The sequence below is a fragment of the Carassius auratus genome, unplaced genomic scaffold (assembly GCF_003368295.1).
Source record: "Carassius auratus strain Wakin unplaced genomic scaffold, ASM336829v1 scaf_tig00215316, whole genome shotgun sequence".
NCBI lineage: Eukaryota > Metazoa > Chordata > Actinopteri > Cypriniformes > Cyprinidae > Carassius > Carassius auratus.
In genome coordinates, this window is record NW_020528035.1 from 1,735,451 (window position 1) to 1,756,936 (window position 21,486).

A 21,486-nucleotide genomic window follows, 5' to 3' on the forward strand; every position below is an offset into this window, starting at 1 on the left:
GCAAAACTATTGGAAATAAAAGTAGATATGAGAAAAAAATAACTATATTTCAATGAAAAGTTTCTTGGGGAATGCAATAGCATTTAAATATATATTATATATATATTATTTTCATCATGTCCCCCCAGGCTTTACATCCTGTATAACCACACTTTTAATGGTGTGATCAAAGTAATGAAAAAAATAAAAAAAATAAAACAGGAAGTATAAGACCGTAGTCATGATTTGGATTTCCAATAATTAACATTCTAGTGGTGACTTATATGATAATATACCCATTAGGAGACTTAAAATCCAAATAAAATCATAGTTATATAAATTATTTTGGTATTTTGTTGGCATCACTTTCAAATTCAGGCCATGCCCTTCAAAAACAAGGTCTATGGTTCACCCTGAATAACAAAGCAGTGCTTGATCACTCTTTCTACCGAGAGTATTCAAAGTTTAAAGTGCTTCTTCATGCAGGGCTAACAGGAGACATTCCCTCTTCTCTAATCCCAGTTTTTTTAATGGAAGAGAAAATGCCTTGTGAATTCTCAATAGAGGCGATGTGCTGATGGATTGAAAAGACTTCAATGTCCATTTAATGTCCCTCTGAGAACAGTGTTCTATGTGCTTTTCATGGCCTTGCCCTCCTCAGTTTTTTGGTGTATACATGCAGCTTTAAAATGAACTGTGCCCAAACTGTGCCCACAGGGTTGCCAGGGTTACAATGGGTTTTTACAAGTTTTTATCTGATTCTTTTAAAATATGATAGGTTGGCACAAAGTGACTGTGGGAGCAGACTCTTAAAACAGACTCTTTTTTTTTTTTTGGCAGTCATTTAGAAAATATTTTTGTGAAATTAAAATGAGTTAAGATGAGTGCATTCATCTTCAAGCATATTTTTTTCTCAGTTTTATTTATTTATTCTGCTTATTAGTACTTTATAAGCACATATTAATGTCTTATTCTGCATGTCCTTTTTTTAGATCCCTTAATTAGACCCCATGCAGTACCTAAATTTAACAACTACCTTACTAATTATTAATAATCAGCAAATAAGGAGTTTCTGGAGGGAAAAAGTCATAATTAATAATTAGAATTGGTTGCCAAAATAAAGTGTGACGCTTATCTCACTCCATACATGTCAACTTCGGATAGATCCACATACAGTGAACCTCAAAAGTATTTGGAGACTTAATCCACACTTAAATAATGTATGAATGTCATTATCAGTGCTTTAAGGTATTGCTATGAACCTGCACCAAGAGTCTTTGATTGCAAGAAGTCATACTACAAGAAGTCCTCTGACCAAACAGTGTATGTGCCACTGTTGTGAAAACGCTAGTTCTTTAACTGACAGTTGACAAACAAGGATGAATGATGGAAGACTGAAATTTTCTAGTCTAACCCTAAAGCTCTAAATTAAAACCAGTATTGTAGGCCTACTGTAGTCACTTAGGGTACAGCAATAATCTTATCTGGTACAGCTGGGCATATTGCATATTGATTGCAGCTTCTTGATGACCACAACTTATCGCAGGAATTCATCAAGTGAAAGACAGGCTCTGTTTATACAGTATTTAAGAGCATTGTCAGTGATCTGATTACAAATGGTCAGGATACATTTATCATTTACTCCAGGTTCATGCATTTCAAATGTCTCCAGTGTAAAGCAGTGTACAGTTTGTAAAGAAACACTACATGCCTATGCACATATGCATTCATATTAGACTAAGCATGTAATATGCATGCGTATGACGTTACCGTTTACATTTTGTAAGTTACATGGACACACTAATGCTACTGTTTTCAGAAACTTGCACATTTCCAAAAGTTTGCATTTTCAGGCTCCCAAAACACAGTTGTTGTGTAAATAAATGACTAGACGCATTAAAAGGTTTCTGATTTTAGTGTAAACCAACACACCTTCAACTTAACTCATTGGTAGAGACTGCAAGACCTAAATTGGGTGTGTCAGTTTCTGCAGTGCTAAATGTCCAGTGGTGGGGGCCAACAGGAAGCACTGCTCTAGATGACAGCAGATAAAAGAAAAAATACATGTTTTCTTTTCAGATGTTAATGGAGCATAATAACATAGAGAACATGTATCATATGCTGAAGAGAAGTAACCTAAATGAAAAAGCACAAGGAACAAGTTTTTTTGTCAACTACTGAAGCATGTTGATGACATATTTTTTTATTATCTCACACCCTGTCATTTCCCCTTTTTACTCTCATTCTCTTTTTATCCTCTTCACCCTTCTATCCCCCTTCCCTCTGTCTCTTTTCTCTCTCAGTTGTAGTGTCTTTCTGTTTAATCCAGATTTCTGATGTAATCCCTTCATTTCATGTAAAGATCAGCCATTGCACACAGAGGCTTAAACACCCTCTGCAGACGTGGTGCATCTCCTCACTATAAAATTATCACACCACAGCTTCCTGAAGGATTCCTGTATGGTCACAAATTGTACTCTTTATCATTCTCTAAAGCTAATTCTCCTATTAGCATATGCATGGCAAAGGCTTAGAAGCAGGCAAGTTTGTGATTCAAATTCTAAAATCTGATGATTTTGAGAGGTTCTGCCTATCACCATACAAATCTCTACCAAAAAACACCTCTGGCCAAGGCCCAAGATGAGGCCTCATTCCTTGTAGAATGGGCCCTGATACTTATAGCCAAAGAAAACCATGAACTTCACAAACACACATTAAATTGCATCCACAAGCCAGTAGTTTTGTTGCAGCAACCCTTTCTTGTGGTCACCAAAGCAGAAAATAAAATGCTGCTGGTATACGCCACTTTTTTGGGATACTCCCAAGTTCTTATTCCTACCATACTTGTCCATTGAACTGTTGTATTCAAGCAAAACCCTCTGACCTTGACTGGGGAAAGCACTTGGAGTTGCTTATTTTGCTTTGCTGGCTTGCCTATGCATTGTCCTAGAATCACCTCACAGACCTTCTTGGTTCTAAAATAAACCGTTTTGGTCACACTTTATTTTAGAGTCCAATTCTCACTATTTACTAACCATTAACTATGACTTTTGCCTCAATTAACTCCTTATTTGCTGCTTATTAATAGTTTATAAGGTAGTTGTTACGTTTAGGGTATTGGGTAGGATTAGGGATGTCATGCATTATATGTACTTTATAAGCACTAATAAACAGCCAATTTGTTAATAATAGACATGCTAATAAGCAACTAGTTATTGGTGTGAATTGTACCCTATACTAAAGTGTTACCCTGTTTTGTTTATAGAACTGCTTGTTAAATGAAAGATGTGGTTGCAGACATCTGAGTCATTTATTAACAAACCTAGTTTGTTTTCTGTATATAGAGAGAGGACCCAAGAACAGAAAGAGGTAGTTTTTTGGTGAGGGTCAAAATAAGATTGACATTCTGAACCAGAAGGAGATTATCCCAGCATGAATTTTAATGTCCTTGCTACGTTTCTGGACCTGGGAACATTGCAGTTGCATTGCTGTCTACGGAGGGTCAGAGAGCTCTCGGATTTAATCAAAAATATCTTAATTTGTGTTCTAAAGATGAACGAAGGTATTAAGGGTTTGGAACAGTGTGAGGGTGAGTAATTAATGATAGAATTTTCATTTTGGGTGAACTAACCCTTTAATACCACACACATCACTTAAATGATGATCAGAAACACTAATATAGTTTCTCAATGCACAGACGCTGATTGGCCAACACAGCTAAGAATCTCCTTTCACAAATGAGAAACCGTTCAACATACTGCTAGCTTTCAAACACACCCATTACAGGTCTCTCTGACAGGACAGTTTCTGGCATACACATCTGCTTTGTCTGACTCATATTATTTTACTTTGATAAGTTGTAATTTAAAAAAAATATATATATTCTTCTCATATTTGTGAATGCATTGAGAGTTTATCTTGATTTGTAAGTTTCTACTTAAATTTCTTGTTAATCTGTTACCCTATATGTAGCCCTTGTGTTTCTTGTTGAGTTTGTCCTCTATTGGATGCCGTAACATTCTGCTTTATCGGAAGATGTTACATTTGTTAAAATGGGGTCAAATTATGCTGTGTGAGTGTGACCGTATGACTCGATCAACTTAAGTCCCGTACTCAAGACCCCAATTTTGAAGCCTCCCCGATAACAGGCTTTCAACTAAATGAAAAGGACAAGCAGAGACCAAACCACAAGCTACAATTTTATTTCTCACTTAATTAAAGCACCTTGAGCTCAACATCAATAAAAAACACGTTAATCATGCATGCAGACTATTAGTGGGCAATCCCACTACATGAGCAAGAAGTGTTTTAAAAGATGAGACGAACAACAGATATAGAATATATAAATTAAATGTATTTACAATATTCACAGGGAACTTAAAACAACTCAATAAAACTAGAATAATTAGGCTGTTAAAAACATTTGCAGTCCATTTGCAATAATTACATAAAACAGTTCATAAACAATCCAGCATGTTGCTAGTCCCAAAGTGAATGTCCCAAAAGTGTCCTACAGTTTACATACAATCCAAGTGATGTTTCAAGTGCTTGTATCTAGAAAGGTAAGTCAGAATACGCCACAGTCCAGAAAGGGTGATCACCAGCAAGTTTGTAAATAAGGATTTGCTTGCCATGTTCCCTCTTTTATACTGTTCATTTCCTCTTTCCTGTCCAGACCCAGAGCCACTTAAAGACATACACACGTTAAAACGGTTAAGAGGAATAAAATGGCTAAGACAACTTGAAAACCTATTAAAACTCAAATATACTTAAATTATATAATATATTAAGTGGATTAAAACGTGTGTCCTGTGTGACAGTGTCACACCGTTGCATCAGTTTTTAATGCCTTGCCCTATCGGCTGAGGCTACACAGTCTAAAATAACTTATTTCTGTTCCTCTGTTGGTTTTTCTAGTTTCCTTACGTTTGTTATTATTTAATAAATCCTACATTTGGATATTGCTTTCTTCTTATTTATTATAAGACGGCTCTGTGGAAAACTTGATTCTGATTGGTCAGTCGTGACATTCCGAGGTATGTTATCTCTCGATAACAACTGTTAAAAGCTAATAACACAGGCTGATCCGGGTAACTGAAGTTGGCGCTATACTCTTGATAGGAACAGTGTTTTTTGGTGGAAGCTTTGCGTTTGTTTAACTAATAAAAATATTAAAACTCGAAACTCAAAATAATTATGTCATCCTGGTATCGTGGCCTCGCTCCGCAGCTGCTGCCATTTTGCTACAATTGTTTTGTACGCTGTAATCAATTATAAGATAACTAACTAGTAAGATTATTTTTTTTTAATTCTTAAATATTTTATTGCATTAATTATTTATGTTGTTATTAATTATAAAATGTTGTGTAGTAAGTGACTGCACCGTTTCCCTTAAAGGGGGGGTGAAATGCTATTTCATGCATACTGAGTTTTTTACACTGTTAAAGAGTTGGATTCCCATGCTAAACATGGACAAAGTTTCAAAAATTAAGTTGTACGTTTGAAGGAGTATTTCTGTTCCAAAAATACTCCTTCCGGTTTGTCACAAGTTTCGGAAAGTTTTTTTCGAGTATGGCTCTGTGTGACGTTAGATGGAGCGGAATTTCCTTATATGGGTCCTAAGGGCACTTCTGCCGGAAGAGCGCGCGCTCCCTTATAGCAGAGCACTGAGAGCACAGACATTCACTGATCAGAGCGAGAGCGTCGCGAAATGTCACAAAAGGAGTGTGTTTTTGGTTGCCAGGGCAAGACAACCCTGCACAGATTATCAAAGAAAAAACAGCATTAAGGGACCAGTGGATGGAGTTTATTTTTACAGAGCATTAACGGAGTTGTGCAAGTGTTTGTGTTTGTTCCCTGCATTTCGAAGATGCTTGTTTTACAAACAAGGCCCAGTTTGACGACGGATTTGCGTATCGTTTTTTCTTAAGGAAGATGCAATCCCAACGAAAAAGGGTCACGATCGTGTGTTGGAACCGCAGGCGGTGAGTGAAACTGCTTCAAATATCTCTGCCTCCTTGTTAGTGCGTCCGCCTCCCATGCCGGAGACCCGGGTTCGAGCCCCGCTCGGAGCGAGTCGTTGCTGCTGCTGCTCTCGTTCAGTTTCAGCCTCGGGATCTGATTCTGGATCATAAATAAACGGCTGAATCTGACTGTTAGCCATGGTTTGTTGTGGATGATGGTTTTTTCCTCAAGGTAATGTCACAGCTTCCAAACGCTCTCAACGCAAAAGCCTACTTGCGCTCGTGATTCTTTAGCTCCGCCCACATGTCACGCCTCCAGTTGGTCGTGTTTTTCCGGGATAAATCGGTACAGACTATCTTTCTCTTATGAATATAATAAAACTAAAGACTTTTTGGAGTTATGAAGGATGCAGTACTACTCTATAGGTACTCAAGATTAACAGGATATTGAGTGAAAACGAGCATTTCACCCCCCCTTTAAATGTCCATCTAGTTTGAACTTGCCGCTCATGTCCATCTAGTTTGAACAGTCGACAACTGCAGTATCATATTTTCCAGCAGGTGGCAGTATTTTGTACTCATGGGTGTTTGTGTGTGTGTGTGTTTTAGGTGACCATTCTACGAGGAAAGGACGGCTTTGGCTTCACCATCTGCTCTGACTCGCCTGTTCGTATTCAAGCAGTTGATCCAGGCAAGAACTGCTTTGTGTCTGGTGTGTGCTTGCATTTTTGCCAGAGGTTTCCGACTGAAGGCTCGGCATGTGTGGTATTTCTGGATCATGGATCATCAATCGTTATGGCCAAAAAGGGATCTCTGTTCGTGTGTGTTAGGCCACATGACTTACACCTGATTCACACTCACTGTTATGTCACTACTGTAAATTGTCAGAATGTCACCTGTGTAATGGATGCAGTCACATAGATTGTGTATGAGTGAGTTTGAGTCAGGCCACATGAGACAGTTTATTAACACTTACTGTAATGTCACTATATTGTGTGTGTGTTTCTTCTCTCAGGTGGTCCAGCAGATCAGGCCGGTTTGCAACAGTCCGACACTGTGTTGCAGTTAAATGGTCAACCCGTCAAACACTGGAAGTGTGTAGAGCTTGCACAAGCTATTAGGTACAAATAATGCTTTTTATATTCAGAGCATAGACCACAGAGTATTTAGTGTTTACTTTGGTATTTCTTTTCACTTATTTCATCTCTTTATCTCATAACTTTACAGTTATGTCCCATTAGTTAACACCTACTAATGTTTTCTTAGTTAACATTAACTATGATTATTAAATGCCTTAAAAGTATTTTTGGTAACAATTTATTTAAACCCTTTAAGTATAATGCAATATAAAGATTTTCATAATGTACGTTGTAATGCATTATATCGTTTGATAAAAACGAAAAAAAAAAAAAACAAATACAAATGTATCAAAATTATAATATTTTGTTTGTCATGTTTCTGTTATGCATTGTACTTTCTAAAGGGGTAACAATGAATGGATGAGTATTAAAGTATACACACTTGCCAACATACAGTACATTTATGTTCAAACAACATGTAAAAGTGAATTCTGATGATAGGTACCCTTTAAAACGGCATTAAAATAAAAATTTACACTATTTATTTTGTTAGCGAACATTGCTAGACCAAAGGTGAACAATCAATCTCTACAAATTAATGAAACAAAAAAACAAACAAACAAACAAACAAAAAAATTGGTCTTGGTCACCTTTAATTAAAATCTGGACATTTGCTTCTGGTCTGGAATGGCTTTCCTTCTTTGATGACGTTAGTTGGCGGCTTGGGCAGAATATCTTTAACAGTTAGTTTGCTGTGAGCGAGAGAGAAAATAAATAAAATCTATTCATTATTCCATTTCAGTTGGAAGTACATTACAATTCTGAAGTAAAGTTAGCATTATTTTCCAGTTCACGTGGACTTTATAGTGAAATCAGAGAACAAATATGTGTCATTTTAAACAAAATTTAATTGAAGTTCATTGGAGTTCACTTCAGGCCATGAAGTACTTTTTTATCATTTGCTTAGGGGTAAAAAGAAGTTTTGAAATGCCTTTGCAGCGGTGTACTGTTAACGAACGTCCTGATATGATCCACACTGATGAAAGCACTGATGAGATGAATATATTAAAGGGGTCATATGATACGATTTAAATAGTTCCTTTCTCTTTGGAGTGTTACAAGCTCATGGGGCATAAAAATGATCTGTAAAGTTGCAAAGGCTAAAGTCTCTAATCCAAAGACTCCGTCCGAAGCAGAGTCCAGCTGGGGTCGTCACATGTGGTTGCCTCAATCACAATGGACGCTCTTTCGTAGAATCAGCCGGCCGCGCTGTTCTCAAGCCGGCCCACCTCTGCTCACTCAAGCCACTCTCCGCTCACTCTAGGCCTCCAGCCTCCAGCCTCCGCTCACTCCAGGCCACGGTGTGTGTAGCTGTTGTGTTGAGAAAGCAAAACTACTTTGTTTGGTCTTATAAAAGAGGACACAGCTAGAAATCATGTTTATATAACGTTTATAATAGGTTTCATATTTGTGTCTCGTCACTCCAGCCGGACAGGGCAGCACAATATGTAAAGGGGCGTAACATTTCTGGCATAGAGGAGAAACAATAATGTACAGTATGTGGAAAATAATGTTTTTTTGAACCTTAAACCACATAAACATATTTCATTACACCAAATCCGGAAAATGATGTTCTTTTTAGCAGCATCATGTGACCCCTTTAATATGTGCTGCATGCTTTCCTTTAAATTATAAAATAATCACACAAAAAAAAATTGTGCGAAAACAGCAGTAAAGAAAATCTGATTATAGTTATGTGGATGTCTTTGTCTGCTCTGCAATTCAGCATTCCAGTCATGTCACATATATTTATATAGCACTTTGTCCAATAGATTACTTTACAGTATAACAGCTTTGTAAGTATTGCTTTAATTTAGAATTACTCATTTTTTGACAATGAAATCTTCCAAGCTAATGCTCCATAATTGTGAATCACCTACTCTTTATGTTTGCTCTTTCGTTTTCTTCAGAAATAGTCTCAGTGAGATCACACTGGTAGTCTGGCGTACGGGACCTTCTGTTAAGACCAAATTCGAGGGGTTGATCCATCAGCCTTCTTACAAGTCTTCTAACTATGACACTCCAGTTTCCCCACCTAAAGCCAAGAGGGGGGACAGAACAGTACCGCTTCCGCCTCTGCCCATACATCACCACACCAGCCATAGGACTGTAGTCAACGGCTCAGAGGGAGTGGGAGGTGGAGGGAGTGGAGCGGGAATCCTGTGGGGAGAACGGAGGACTGCAGTAGATGGCAAGACAAGCACTCAGACGCTTAGAGGGACGCGTGTGAAAGCATCAAACGGGGACAATTATATCATCCTGTCACCTGTTAACCCAGGAAGCCAGGTAGACAAAAGCATTGTTTTTCAGTATGGGATCTCATGGCTACTTAATGTGTCAATATGGTGTCAAATTGTGATCAGATATTTCCATGTGTTATGTGTAAATGTCTTTTTTAAATGTGTTTTTTTTTTTCATTACCAAGTAGGCTACCTTGCTGTTTGCTATTCTGGTCCTGGAGGGCCTCTGTCCTGCAAAGTTTAGTTCCATTGCTAATGGTAAAAAATCTAACCAAAGGATTACTTGACCATTACAGGCAAATGTTTTTGATTAAGGATAGATCTAAACTCTGCAGAACAGTCTGTTTTAAGGCAAAAATTATACATAAAACCTCACATATTTTTAACATTTGTATACAAAGGCAGCAACTTTTACTGTGCCACACAAAGAGTGCATGGAAAACTCATCTCACAATTAGTTCCAAAATCATTTGAGTTTACACGTTAACAGTTTACACCTTTCATATTGTCTGCTCAACCAGTCCTGATATGTACATTAGCAAAAACCAGGATGCAAGAATGTTTCAGCAATGAGCCTTTTTGTTAAATATTTAGGTTATAATAATTCTCATTTACAAACACCCGGAAACAATTTTATAATTTATAACTATATTTTCTGTACAAATTAATAAGCTGCCAGTGTAAAAGCACAAAACAGTTTACTTTCACATGCTTTTTATGGATATGGTGTGAAAAAGGCAAAGCTTAATGATCATGATTCATTAAGGTATTGAGAAAATGCAAAGTGTAATTTGTCTCAATGTCTTCACTTATTAACTCTTCTAAATTTTCAGGCATTGGGCTCTATCTATGGAGACAAGCACAGGACATTAAGTAAGTCCCCTAATGGCTTCCTAGTGCCTAGACTGGTCTACAACACTACAAGGAGCACTTTAATTAAAACTGTCCATATGCCAGAAACAGTTATAACACTATAATTGATACTTTAATGTATGCATACAGTACTGTATATACAGTATCATTTAATTAAAAGACATGAAACTGACAGTCACATTTTTGCACTTGCAATAAAAATGATCAACTTTACTAAAAGGAAAACTTGGGAAGAGTGGGAGAACAGATCCATGCTATAGACCATGCCCATCGAGAAATCAATGCCTTGCAGAAACACTCCTTTCTCTCAAACACAGGAGGAAGACATGACCTTGGTTGAATGACCTTTCACATTCACTTGTCATTGCCTTATACTTGACTCACAGATGATCTTGTCCACCCAGTGAGAGCCGATACTTGGATACGGCTGACCCTTTCGAGTCCTTGAGCACAGAGGGAAATAGCCCTGCAAAAACATTTGCAAAATACAGCACACCAAGTTCTCCTCTGAGGAAGAATACAAAGAAAAAATATTTTCAGCGCACAGAATTGTTCAACCATTGAGAAGGCTGGGATGCTGTCCAAATAATATCCAAGAGTGCTTGGGACAGCCCCTGAAAATCTAGGAAGTCCTGCTCAAGGGTCTTACATGGAGCTTCCACCTCTCTGGCTGTGGATAGCAGTCCAGTAATTAGTAAATATAAATGAACACATGCTAGCATCTCAATTACCATTTGTGGACAAGAACATCCACTTCGAAAAAAAACACAGTTAGAGAGTAACAGAGAAAGTGTATTGTTTCTGAGGAGGTAAACAGGGTCAACTCTGTTTTCTCAAAACATCCCAAATCCTCAGAACCTTCGAAGGATGAATCCTTCATCCCCTAAAGAAAGAGAACATGCTCCAGAATAGAACACAATCTGAACAGACAACAAAGCAGCGAATCAGAATCTGGTGCAAACAGTTTCCCCCATGGTAATTTATGTATGCCACCATTGCCGTGCAATACATTCAAATCAGGACATGAAAGTCCTGTATGTCTGCATAATAACTCTTGAGAACCAGGAGGACTGCTAACAGCTCTAGGCAATTTATGTATCACTGAGGTGAGGTGGTGAGGTGTCCAGGTGCCAAATACTGCACAGTGCTCCCCAGCCTGTGCTTGATGCGACTGGTGTAAAGACTTTGCACTTGTACTTTATCTAGCTTCCCTGCTCCTTCAGGGAGAACTTTCAAAAAGTATTTCATCTGATTGTGAACATCCATAGATACTTGGAGCCTGAAGTGGGGTGGAGCTCTTATAGCAGACAAACTTAACAGATAAGGCCACTTTAGATAGAGATGGTAATGTCAATTCATCCCCATACTCCTCGTGCTCATTTTCCCTTTCTTGCCTGTGCTGTTCCTGGGGTGCCATAGAGGTTGAATATTTATAAGGGGAATGGATTGGGTTCTGCTTCCACTTGAAAAAAAAAATGACCCTGAAGATTTTGAGCTTTGATGGGTGCTGCCACTGAGTGTGTTACTCACTGCTCCAATTACCATTGAAACCAGATAAAGCTTCAGTATTGGGTGGAGCTGGTGTAGGGTTGTATACAGGGCTAAAAAATTGACCCTCCTGACAGTCCATAAAAGTGACAAAACTGAAAAGTACTTACCGAGAGTACTTTGAAAGCTGCTGTAAACAATTTTTGTGCCATTAGTGTAATGTATTCTGGAGAGTTTTCTTGGCTTTAATAATTACTGGGGCACTGGCACCTTTTACAAAAGTTTCCCCGTATTTTGATACTCATTTTTTTTTTTTTACTTTATACTGACATGCATATATGGGTATGCAATCTCTTTATTGTAAATTTGATCACAGACTGCATGCACAATAAAGATCTGCTGTATTACTGATGAAACAATAGAAGACTTTCCTAGTTTCCTAAAATGCACTTGGGTAAATTCACCCTATCCAGTGCCCTTTTTGTGTTCTGTTTTACAAATTATTCCATTACTATTCCGATGTGAGAAACCACAGAAAATGATTTAAGAGTGTGAATTGAATCACAAACAATACTAGATGCCTTTGCAAAGGCATTTGACTGATTAGATCAAAAGAGTGATTAATTAGGGAATCTGGAATCAATTGATTATTAACAGCTGATAGAAAACACACAACATGACTGCTAAAATGCTGTCAGAATGTTGCTTCTCAGGTTGTTAGGTAATCTCAATCGACAGACGAGGATTTAACCGTAGTATTATACAAGGGCACAGTGGTATTTCACCGGGGCGCATACCCCAGTAAAATAGGGGCTGATGACACCTTATTTGCAAGTGTTGCAAAAACAAATACGTTTCATATTCCTTTCATCTTCCATTGTTCGCAGAGAACAGTGGTAAAGTTTTCACCAGCTACCTGTTTGCAGAATCAAGTGTTGTCATATGGTCTCTTTTATACAAAGGAAACTATAGAAAGGGCTTTTCATTTATCTGTTATCTGACTTAAATTTCACCTTTCTTTCTACCAGGTGGCCAGATGTTCCCCACACCTCAGGCGTCTGTTCCACCCCCTCCAACTGCTAATGCCCAGTCAGCCCCTGGACTGGCAAGCAGAACCTGTTTTCTGCGTCGCTCTGCCAACAGCAAATCCAATACACAGCACAGCGGAAACTACCAACAGAACTTTGCCAACTACCAGAACTGCACCATTGTGAGGTCACACGTGCCTCATGCCAACTATGGTACCTACGTTAAAGTTACACCCAAAATCCTTATCTTCCCCATCTTTGTGCAGGTAAATCTCCCATATATAAAAAAAAATAAAAAATTAAATTCCAAGCATTAAATAAAATGAATTGTCCAGATCTAGTAGTGATCTATTCTGAGATTCTTGTAACCACAAAATGGTTTGTTTGTTTTGCTGCATGACCCAGATTTTACATTGAACATTACATGGCAGCCCAACACAGTACTTAACTTGTTTGTAGAGTTTTAAAAAGTCATTCGTAAACCTAAAATTCTTTAATATTCCCATGAGCTGCATATTTTTGTAGGCAGATAGCATGTCACGCAACCAGTCTGATGTAGCCTGTGTACCTACAAAAACAATTTCAGAAAGTGTAAGTTACAGTGTACTGTTTTAGAAAATAATGTGGTAAGAGATGGTATGTGTGTGGGTGAAGTACTCTGTAAAGACTTTATTGCAAGATTCAGCAATTTGCATATGTTAGTAGTGATTGTGTTTCATTTATAACCTTCTTCAAACATGTAGCCAATATTATACTGTAAATGTTATGAGTTAAAAGTGGTTTACCTTATAATCTGATTAAGAGTCTGTTTCTTTTTCTTCTGAAGCCTATAGATCTGTGTAGCCCAAACAGAACACTGATGATCTCTGAAGAAATGATTTTATATGAGAGCAAGCATTTTTCTATCAAGGTAAGAGACACTCTGCATATTGTGAATGTGCATTGAGGGCATTTTACGCTTGAAACCTTTATCCATTCTAAATGTAGTGCAATTTTATACATTTATAAAAAACTAAATAAATATGTGGAAAAACTATACATTTTCAGCACTCATTCGGGCCCTCTCTCTAAAATGACCTGTTTTAAGGGGCGGGTCCTTTAAAGGGAAACTCCACCCCAATACAAAATTGTTGTCATTAATCACCGTAAAAGCTTTGTTTGTCTTAATTTAACTTCCACCCCGTCCCGTATACGGGACGCCTACATTTACTTCACTATATTACAATTAAATCTAATCTAATCTTGACAAACTATATATCGTTGGAAAGGTCTAAGACTCCCAAATATATATTTTACCAATGTTTTTTGTTAAAAATTATGTAGGAAAGGTAATAGATTAATTTTATGACAAGGGTGCACCCTCAAAAATCTAAATTATAACAGGAACTTAAAAAAAAAAGAATTCTTCATTGCCTTTTTCTCTATCACATTTTAGAAATCATCAGAAATTATATATCAACTGCAAACTTAAAATCTCAAAATTCATCCATTAAAACCCATTTTAAAATCAGACATTGCATTACCATGTAAATGGTACATCAATATCATGTTACAAAATAATTTAATTCATGAATTATAATAATGTAAGTTTGAATCGTGCACTATAAAGTCTATGTTCAAAAACATGAGTGAGTTAAGGGGTTAAGATATTTTGGATGAAAACCGGCAGGCTTGTGACTGCCAAGTAAATTACATGGTCAAGGTCCAGAAAAGTATGAAAAGCATTGTCAGAATAGACCATCTGCCATCAGTGGTTCAACTGTAACATTATGGAGCATCGAAAATACTTTTTGTACGTGAAAAAAAAAAGAAAAAAAAACTTTATTCAACAATTTGTAAATTTTTGACAAACGATGCTGATATTTGCAAGCACCAAAACAAACACACCTATACCCCAATAGGACCTCACCCCTATTTTAATATCTCTGCCCCACACATACATACACATCTATGGCAATGATGATCACAGAAACAAGCGAAGATGACACACAAGCATATTCAAATAAAAGCCAACACAGATAAGTTGTGTGAAACAAAGCAAAATCAACGTTAATCATCTATAAATAAGAAAAAACGCAACCTTGGCGTCTGATTCCAAGCCTTGCAACTCCTAGAGGTCTCTCCACCGCTGGAAAGCTGCTCCGATATTTATGCAGGTCTACCTCTTGCCTGATCGTAACCCATCTTTTTTTAAATGTTTTGTTCCTCTGATATTTTCCTCTTTTTTTTAATCTGCCATCTCTCTATCTATAGTTGATCTGCTTATATCCATCCCGTGCAGTCAAACTGAGTGCTCTCTTCTCTCTATCATTACTATACATGCCCTTTACTGCTGATTGGTTATAAGTGTGGGACTTGGTCATACAGTGTGGTCAAAAGTGTTTTTCAAATATTGCTTAGTGCACCTAATTGCAGGATGTTTTAATGGTACAAAGACCACTTATATACCAAAATATCAAGGCAAATTTTATTTCTCATGTCATGACCTCTATAAAACATTGCATCAATGCATTGCAGCATTAAAAACAAAGCATATTCAGTACTTAATGTATAGTGGAAACATAAATATGACAGTACAATATAAAATATAAAATGGAAAATAAATAAGTTGACAGAAACTGCAATGCAGAAAATGAGGAAAAAGACATGGATAAAAGATAAAAAGGGAAATAAATAATTAAAATAAAGTAATCATTTAAACTTGGTAGTGTAGTTGGTACAGTTATTACATTATTGTGTACACTGTGTGTCTTCAATATCTGTTCCAATATCTTTGTCACAGTTTAAGAGACATTTAATCAAATGTTGATTTACAAATCATGCCTAGCTTAAGGCATTCACTTCAGTGGAAACTCAAGATTACACAATAATTTATATTTCAAGTGTAATTTACTTCTTTGCAACAATCATGTTTCGGGCTACAGTCCAGTCCAATTTATAAACAGACATTAAATCAAATAATGTATAGCAAAATTACTTGCTGCGGAATGATGAACAAAAATGATGAAATAAAATATTTTTCACTTTGTCCATAAATATGGAATTGGATCAAACTGAACTGTTTTCTGTATAAAATACATATCGATTTCAGCCTCCTCACTAGACACAGCAAATTAATCTTATTTATCATGTACAGTAATTTATCACATATTGTTCATGTGAATCCTGTGATTAGAGAGCACTAACATTGGCTGTTGCTATGATACACAGATTGCAGGGTGGTATACAAAGAGGATCTGAGAAAAAGGGAAGGAAATAAAAGAAAATAATACATGTAGGACATAAAAGCTGCAAGCATAATAACTATGAATGACTTACAATTTTTATGATAATGTATGTAATGTACAGTGTTATGAAGTAATCTATTATAGCATTTAACCTACTTATTCATAAAGCAAACTGCTGTAGTAGAATTACTATAGATACACTGTAATGTAACTTCACTGAACTACATCGCGTCCTTTTTAACCGTCAGTAAATTATTTCATGACAACTACCCAAAGTACAACAAAACAACAACAAAAATATATCCCTTAGCATATATATTTTATATGACTAAAACCATGACCTCATGAATTACAAAATGCTTGTGGAAAATTCAATTAATGAGGCAAAGAACTTTCATCAAGGCCGTCAACCTCATTTATAAGCAATCTAATCTATCATACCTTTTGTTGTTTAATCTGTAGACTAACTTAGCCCCCTAACTGGAATGTATGACTTTGTAAGATTCCTAACCAGAAATGAAAAGATACATGAGAAGGCAAATGGATTAATGTGATGGAATAAAGAAATGTTATATAACCTTTACCCAGAAGGCTTCTCAAGTTAAGAATGGTATTACATAAAGCGAAGATCTGAAAATTTCTCTGACCTTCATTTACTTATACAGCTGGCAGGCTATATTACAAGTGCTGAAGAGAGAAAGACCAGAGTCAGCATTTGGCCAGATTGGTTCTGTCACCTGAGGAGGCACACTGTATTTTTGTTTCATGCCCTTTGTGGACATTGTGGAGTGAATAATCACATCAGGATTTCGATAAGTCCCAAATCTAGGAGTCCTATATACACTATATACCTATATACATGCAGGAGCTGGTTGCTTAGGACCAACTTAAGACCAGCACATGACCAGCTTAAGCCAGCACACATGCTTCAAAACATACCTAACCTGCATTTGCTGGATTTTTCCAACAGGGCTGTCACTCTGCTTTCTCTAGTTTTGTAGCTCATATTTATAAATTGTTACGTTACTAACCCTGCATGCCACCTGAATTCTTCAGAGATTAATAAGGCTACACAATCTCTCGGGAACTTTATTTTTTTAAGTGTTCTTTGTATGACAGTGTCATAAGCCCATAATTAACTACATATTTTCAAAAGATGACCTTTCAGAGCTCTGCCATACTTGTGAGTAGCAACATACACAACTGATCAATGGGTGGATAGGTGGGTGGGCAAATCATACACTAGTAGGAGTAATTGTTCTCGTGAAACATGCTATTAACAACAGGCTGTAGAGAATGGTTCCCTCTGAGACTGTGTGGGCAGACCCTCCATGTCTGGTAGATACAGCTGCCGTGCATGAACATTGTTTGTAAAAACATGCTTATATTGATTGTTTTGTATTCTTCTGACAATTTGAAGAAGCCTGTAACATAGACTAGTTGAGTAGTCGGGTGATCGATTACTTCAATTACTAGTCGACGCTGTCGGAAACAATCGACTGCATGCATTAACAATAATGCATGCACTGAATGTAATTTCTATGACTTCTATGTTGCATGTAAAATTAAAATATATAATGTAATAATTAGGGGTGTGCTCGAAGCAGAATAGCCTACTTTATTAAAAATGGCACGAATAATGGATTCAAAAACAAATAACGGACAAGGAATAATTCTGCTTGAATATTCGGATGAGGCTTGCACAGTCTGTTGTTTGCCAGATAACAGTTGAGTCAGGGGGGCATAAGCGCAATATTATACACAGACCTCTAAAGTCACGAGTGTGAAGTGAATGAATGTAAACTTTATGAATGAAAATAGCGCAAATCAAATTGCTGTTGTCTCTCTGTGCATCTCTCAGAAATCAGAGCTTGGCAAGATTAATATAATCTATAATAGTACATCTCACACGTTACATTATTTGTATATATTAAGAAGGCAATGATTTAAACCTTAGGCTACGATGTGATACGAATGAATGGAGATGCCAGATGGAGCTAAAATGCAGCCCTTACCCTAGCCCCTTTCACACTGCACATCGGACACAGCATATTGCTGGAACATTGCCGGGTCACCTTCTGTGTGAAAGCAAACATGTTCCGGGATTGATTCCGGCATTGAACCTGGGTCGGGGACCTAGTAACATTGCCGGGTTCAACCCGGGACAAGCGCTGTGTGAACAAAAGCCAGATCTATTGTCAGCTCATCATGAACCTCAGGGAAGAATGGGGCAGAGCGCTGGTGGGGGGCCTGGCGGCATCCTGGCAGGTACCACTCGTCCAGCCTGCTGCGTGTCGGCTCTTCAGGGGGGCCCACTCCAGATGGAGTTCCTCAACGGCCTTGGAGAGGATGCGCAGAAGCTCGGCATCCATCCCAGCTCTGGCGTCGATGGGCTCTAGTGACGGCAAATGGGCGGGGTCAGAATCAACGGCCCAGTCCTCCGTTTCAGAAGCCGCGAGTGACATGGAGTCGTCAAGCGGCTCGTCCTCCGATCCGCCAAAAGAAACAAGGTCGCTCGCTTCAGCCGAGGGATGCTGCTCTGGGAGTGAGAAGAGGACAGGGGACGGCTCTCTCATTGGAGAGGGTGAGGCATGCGGGTGCTGAGCAGGTGCTGAGCCCCTCTTCCCCGCTGTCTTTTCCTGGCCGGCTTGCCGGCTCGCGCGAGGGGCGTGATCGCAGAGAGGCGAGACTCATGCTCTCACAAAAGCAGCATGAAGTCTCAGTGAGTGCAGCCTCAGCGACCTCAGCAATTTTTTTTTGTTGATTTGTTATTATTATTTTTTTACGCTTTATGTATATGTGTATGTATGTGTTTATTTGTATGTGTGTGAGTGTGTGTGTTAATATCCCCTTTTCACAGTAGGCAAGAACTTTACCACTATACCAATTTCTATTCAGTTAAATGTAACCAGAGTGTTGCAATATTCATTGACAAGTGTAATAATCAGTTTCCATTGAAGTAAATGCTTCAAGCTTTGTGAACTATGTTAACAATTGAAAGCATGGTAAAAATTGTGAGGATAATTTATCTGACATTCAAAAACGCCTTAAGTCAATCGAGGGTGAAAATTCCTACCTGCGGGATAAACTGGATGAGCTTGAAAACCGAAGCAGGGCCTACAATCTCCGTTTCATTCATGTTCCTGAAAAAGCTGAGGGTAAAAACATCCACGGGTTCATCGGTGGCCTAATACAGCAGCTTTTGGGTGTAGAGAACTTCCCGGTACCTCCAGCTCTAGAGCGGGTCTACCGCTCCCCTATGCAACAGTCACAGAACCAGAAGAATCTTTCACCTATCCTGGTGAAACTCCTCAGTCTTCAGGATAAGTTTAAAATCCTACGTCTTGCCCGTGAAAAACATGATCTTAAGTATAACGGGAAACGTGTTCATATATTCCCGGATTTTAGTTCCAGTCTCCGCCAAAAGCGTCGGGAGTTTGACGTTATCAAAAAGAAACTTCGTGAACTTGACATTGATTACTCCTTGCTCTACCCTGCTACGCTAAAGATTATATCCGATGGTAAATCCGTGTTGTGCAAGACTCCAGGGGAAGTTGAATCGTTTCTTCGGGATATACAACGTTTACCTGAATGACGGACTGCACCTGTTTAGAAGGTAGCCTATTGATAAAAGGTTTTTTGGATGTTGATGTTTGTATGCCATTAGTAGCGTAATTGGGACTTATTTGTTTACATCTTGAAGGTTATATAATATGTAAATGACTTAAATGACCCGGGACCAGAACATTGAGATGTTTTTTTTTTTTTTTTTCTCTGTTGCGCTCCTTTTATAGCGCTACAAAATGAATCCCATAGCTGAAAAATATTGTTTGTTTGTTTTTTTTATATTTTTTTTCTCTCTCTCTCTATGGGATGTTTCATACTGAGGTCTGAACACAGGGAAATTTATAAAGCATTTACAGTTAATAATTTGCGGTCTTAGCCTGCATTATTTCTCTCTCTAGACTATGCCTTGGCTTGGCCCATTTGTGTGTTTTTTGTGTACATGGAGGTATGCGTGTTTATATGTATATGTTTGTGTTTGTGGGTAAATGTTTGTAGAGATATGTGTGATAAGCTCACCTGTAACCATCGCCCTTTTCTCCTCGTTCTCCCTGTTTATTTATTTTTTGATGATTTTGTATAGGTAAAGGTTTATTTGTTATTCATTTAAATATTAGGAGTTTGGTACATAAAATTGATTTGTTAAGAGCATGGCTTTCTTACAATAAGCCCAGTGTCATTACACTTTCTGAAACATGGCTGAATAGTGATATATCCGATGCAGATGTTAAGCTTGATGGCTATACGTTGTTTAGAGCTGACAGGGCCACTCGTGGTGGGGGAGTGGCTACGTATATATCTTCTCATTTATTTTCTGACCTCATTATACCAAAGGAGAAAGCTGTACATTTTGAATGCTTATTTGTTAATATTGCTTTTCATGAAAACAAGCAGTTAAATAGGTAACATTTATAGACCTCCGAATTCCCCTGTTGATTCTACAAATTGTATTCTTGCTACTATTAATTCTTTAGACCATGCAAACGAGCTGATTTTATTGGGTGATTTTAATCGTAATTGGCTGGATCGCTCATCTTATCACGAGAAAAGTTTGTTCAATAGTCTAAACCTCACTCAAGTGATTACTGATCCAACTAGGGTAGTTAAAAAATCCAAGTCTCTTCTGGACTGGATTTTGGTTACTCATCCTAATAGAATTTCTAAATCTGGTGTTTTGCCAGATTGTTTTAGTGATCACTCAATTGTTTTTTGTGTATGGAAAATAAGATTGCCCAGTTTGCCACCTAAGGTAATTAGAATAAGGCAATGTAAAAACCTGAATACAGAAGCTTTTATTCAAGATTTAATAAGTATTAATTGGTCCAGATTTCAAATAATTCCTTATGTTGAAGACGCCTGGAACTTCTTTCTCTCAGAGGTACTTTTAGTCATTGATAAACATGCACCTTGGACATCTGTAAAGGTCAAGGGTAGTCATTTACCTTGGATAGATGGTGATTTAATATATTTATTTAAACAACGTGATAAAGCCTGGGTCAGATTCCGCAAGACAAAGGAAGCTGCTGATTGGTCTGATTATAAGAAATTAAGAAATGCTTGTACAACTAAAACAAGGAATGCAAAATCAAATTACTATAAGCACTCTTTATCAGATGACATCAAAAACCCTAAGCAATTTTGGAAGAGACTTAACTCTTTAATTAACAAAACCAAGACAAGTCCTCCTTCTAAACTTAGAGTGAATAATAACATTACCACTGACCCTATTTTAATGGCTAATGCCCTCAATCAACACTTTGCTTCTATTGGTAGTTCACAATTATCTGACCTCTCTTATTCTACCACAACAAATATTGTGAATAATATTTCTTTCTCATTTTCAACAATTTATCCCTCTGATAAATCCCCCTAGCCTACAGGCTATCTCAGAAATAAAATATTCTAATGGTGCTGGTCCTGATGGTCTGGACATGAAGTTTATTAAACTTTCTTCTCATGTACTAGCAGTTCCACTATGTGACTTA

At 37.6% G+C, this 21,486-nt stretch overlaps 1 protein-coding gene across 1 annotated transcript in view; it reads left to right on the forward strand.

The window, feature by feature from the left end:
* Positions 1-21,486, forward strand: part of rgs3a (regulator of G protein signaling 3a) — a 170,523-nt gene that overhangs the window by 10,498 nt on the left and 138,539 nt on the right. The window contains exons 3-8 of the mRNA XM_026259999.1: positions 6,552-6,633; positions 6,958-7,063; positions 8,992-9,367; positions 10,155-10,194; positions 12,711-12,976; positions 13,537-13,620. Of these exons, the coding sequence (XP_026115784.1) occupies positions 6,552-6,633; positions 6,958-7,063; positions 8,992-9,367; positions 10,155-10,194; positions 12,711-12,976; positions 13,537-13,620 (954 nt within the window). The remainder of the gene's footprint in view (positions 1-6,551; positions 6,634-6,957; positions 7,064-8,991; positions 9,368-10,154; positions 10,195-12,710; positions 12,977-13,536; positions 13,621-21,486) is intronic.